The 3,436-nt window shown below is 33.6% G+C and overlaps 1 protein-coding gene across 1 annotated transcript; it reads left to right on the top strand.

The window, feature by feature from the left end:
* Window positions 1-2,661: 2,661 nt before the first annotated feature.
* LOC130824501 (auxin-responsive protein SAUR50-like) lies at window positions 2,662-3,233 on the top strand. Its single transcript, XM_057689541.1, has one exon. The coding sequence runs from the start codon at window positions 2,776-2,778 to the stop codon at window positions 3,088-3,090; it is 315 nt and encodes a 104-aa protein (XP_057545524.1). The 5' UTR covers window positions 2,662-2,775; the 3' UTR covers window positions 3,091-3,233.
* Window positions 3,234-3,436: the final 203 nt, after the last annotated feature.

Below are 3,436 nucleotides of genomic sequence, written 5' to 3'. Positions count from 1 at the left end.
TATAGGTGCTGTTTGGTAGTAGAGTGAGTAATTTTTTCCACTGATTTCCACAGAATCACATTTCACAAGTCTAAACAATCAGAAAATACCAAAACCTCTGTTCCTGTGGATGTACCTTTCCAGTACAGTTGCACTCAGTCCGTGATTTTAGATAAACAAAAAATCAGGAGGAATCTTAGAGGGGGAAAATCGTACCATTAATAGTAAATAGTACCTTAATCTCTTTTAAATTGTCCTAAATAGTAACATTTCTTTTCACATAGTTACAAACCGCAGTCCTAAAGGGTAGAGGTGTACATTCGGGTCATCGGGTTGATTTCGGATTTGGTGTTTCAGATTGGTTTGAAATCGGGTTTTACATCCATATTTTCTTTTTGCATAATTGTAAATTATTTTTAAAGTCGGATCAAAACGGATTAGTTTACGTGGTCGGGTAAATTTTAAGTCATCGGATTTGTTTGAACATCTTTACTAAAGGGATATAGGAGTAGGGTTTTATTTTTGTACAGTAATAGTGCTGCAATAGTCATAATGGTGAAACCTTAAACAACTGGGATCGATTGTATGAATTGATAAATGAATAATAGTAGTCGTCCATATGAATTCTAATTTTACATTCATTTTGATTATCTATAATCTTAACTTATAAATCCATTTTCTTCGTATCCTTCTTTGCTCTTGCAAGTAATAATAAAGCTAGCTAATAGAAAAGTTAGGGAGTTTGTAAATTGTACTTCCATGGCCATGTGCTGATGTCTAGAGGAAGTTAATCCCACTGATAAGACATAGAAATGTCTCTTAGGTCTAATTGGATATAAATTGCTATAACTTCAGTGTATTATGTGAGTTATGATTGTGATGCCCATCTCTTTGGTCAGGGTTTTTCATTTTCTTAAAAGAATTTTTTTTTGTTTTTTAAACTATGCTAGTTTATAAGCCTATTTGGTAAGTGGTTGTTAACTAGAGCTGTTTATTTGAACTTTGAAACGATGAATGGTTTGACCAGTTTGAAGTATTAGTATAAGTCAATTGTTTAAGTTAATAGTTATAGAGATGATTATTATTGTATGTTGGCTGTTTATCAGATAAATTAAAGTGGGTCAAAAAGTTCAAAGTCAATAAAAAAAGTTACTTGAAATAGTTTTCATTTGGTGAATATATTTTTAGTTGTTTAATTAACTAAGAAGTCAAAAGTCAAAAGCTAGCCAAATAGCCATTTTTCAAACACAGCCATGTTTCTCAAGTTCTTTCATTTGAACACAATGCAAAGTATCTGTGTTTGATCTTGACCTAGTTAGATGCCAGCTAAACAAATCAGTGTGGACTTTACTTACAAGTCATTACAGCATCATTATGGAGCAAATAATGCTTATTGGTTCATGATTAGAGGATCCTATTGCTGTTAGTTCTCTTCTTATCTGCTAATCTCTTTGCTCAATTATTATACATTAATATGTTCTCAACATTGATTACTTCATACGAGGGCCACTACAGTCTTCCAATAGTATATGAAGTCTACTTTTGGTTGTCATCATACAATAGAGTAAAAGTTTATACATTTAAGACACAATTAAGAGATCATCAAAATTCAAAAATAAACTACAATAAGGGCGAAGTTTTAACCCCGCTCCTGGTATTCATTGTAAAACTGTTTGCTTTTGACAACATCCATAAATCATACCCTACTTCTTAGCTTGTGTCAGGACTCATGCTCTAAATTTACTACAGATGGTGGGTTAATCTTCTACAATAATGCTAATAGAGAGGATGTCTAATGAGTCCTGATACATGATCATGAACCAAAGCAATCACATGTTACATTCACATAAGAGAATCATTGGTGGTAAATATGTTTTTTTCGTTCTATTGAATTTGTTATATTTGCTTAATTAGTATGTCTTACTCTTACCAGAAGTTGCTTTATTTATTTCCATTCTTTGGAATTGACTTTGTACTCTCGCCTATTTTCATCTATGGATTTAATTTATCTCACGCATTTTAAATGTTTTGCTTTATTCTCTTCATTACCAAACACATATTTAAAAAAGAAAAGAACCAATGCCGAGGCTAAACTAAGATTTAGATGGGGAAATTTTTTCATATTAATAATACCGCAAAAAAAAAAATGAAATTGCCAAATTTTCCAAAACTTTAGGGTATTGGATCAAGTTGTTATGTTGACAGCAAGACTAAGTGATTTGACTTATAATGTAGAGATAGATAATTTGTGCGCCAAATACATAATATATAAATTATAAACTACTTTTAATGTATTTTGAGGGTGAATTGTGACCGACCTTAAAAATAAAAAGCTCCGCCAAGATCATAGCAATTTCTAGGAGACTGAGTAGCATTTTACTTTATGGGAAGGTAAAATTATGGTATGAGTTGCCAACATGGGAGTAACTCATTTTTAGAGGTGCACCTGAAGAGAGAGAATATCAGATGGGACCCACCTTGCTATTAGGAACGGCAACAAAAGAGGGTCTAAACCCAAGTGCTATGGGCACCCACCTTGTCCTTGTTAGAAATAAGCTTGTTACTCCCAGTCGCCCGTGGCTTGTCCTTTGCACCCTACACCCCACATGACCCTTTGGTCCCCTTCTTTCCCTCTCTTCTTGACTTTCTCTCTCTTTTATTCTCCTCCATATATAGTCTTCATACCCTTCACAATCCTCTCATCACTCCTCATTCACCAAAACCTCCTTAAACCAGTCACTCATTATATTTAAACACCTTCCCTTACCCAAAACAAATAAAAACAAAGCAAAGAAAATGGCTCATAGGAAATCAAGTAAACTATCTCAAACAGCATTGCTAAAACAAATCCTTAAGAGATGTTCTAGTTTGGGTAAAAAACATGGATATGATGAAGATGGTCTTCCCCTTGACGTACCAAAAGGCCATTTTGCTGTCTATGTAGGAGAGAATAGGAGTAGATACATTGTTCCTATTTCTTTCTTGTCACATCCCGAGTTTCAATGCTTGCTCCGACGAGCTGAAGAAGAGTTTGGATTTGATCATGATAATGGCCTTACGATCCCTTGTGAAGAAGTCGTTTTTCGTTCACTTACTTCAATGCTTAGGTGAACAATATATATGTTTATGTTAAGATGATTATGGGTTGGTTTTTAAGTAGTTTTCTTGAAGAAAGATGATGTTAAGATGAAGCTGCTAACCAAGAGTTTCGATCCTCTTGTATTGCTTCTCTTTTTTTTCACATTTTTCTTCATTGTTTGACCTTAAATATGGTCAGTGATGGATGGTTCTCTTGATTCTTTAAACCCAATTATTGGGTTTTTGTTTTATTGATAAGGACTGATCTAATCTAACCCAAGACCCATGAAAATTATTTTCTGGGTTAGATTGATTTGTATAAAGTTCTAAGCTTTTCCTCATAGAGATGAATTCTGCTCTGTGAGAGGAATGAAATTGT

Source organism: Amaranthus tricolor, chromosome 1 (genome assembly GCF_026212465.1).
Source record: "Amaranthus tricolor cultivar Red isolate AtriRed21 chromosome 1, ASM2621246v1, whole genome shotgun sequence".
NCBI lineage: Eukaryota > Viridiplantae > Streptophyta > Magnoliopsida > Caryophyllales > Amaranthaceae > Amaranthus > Amaranthus tricolor.
The sequence above is the reverse complement of the archived record's forward strand: the minus strand, read 5'-3'. Positions and strand labels throughout refer to the sequence as shown.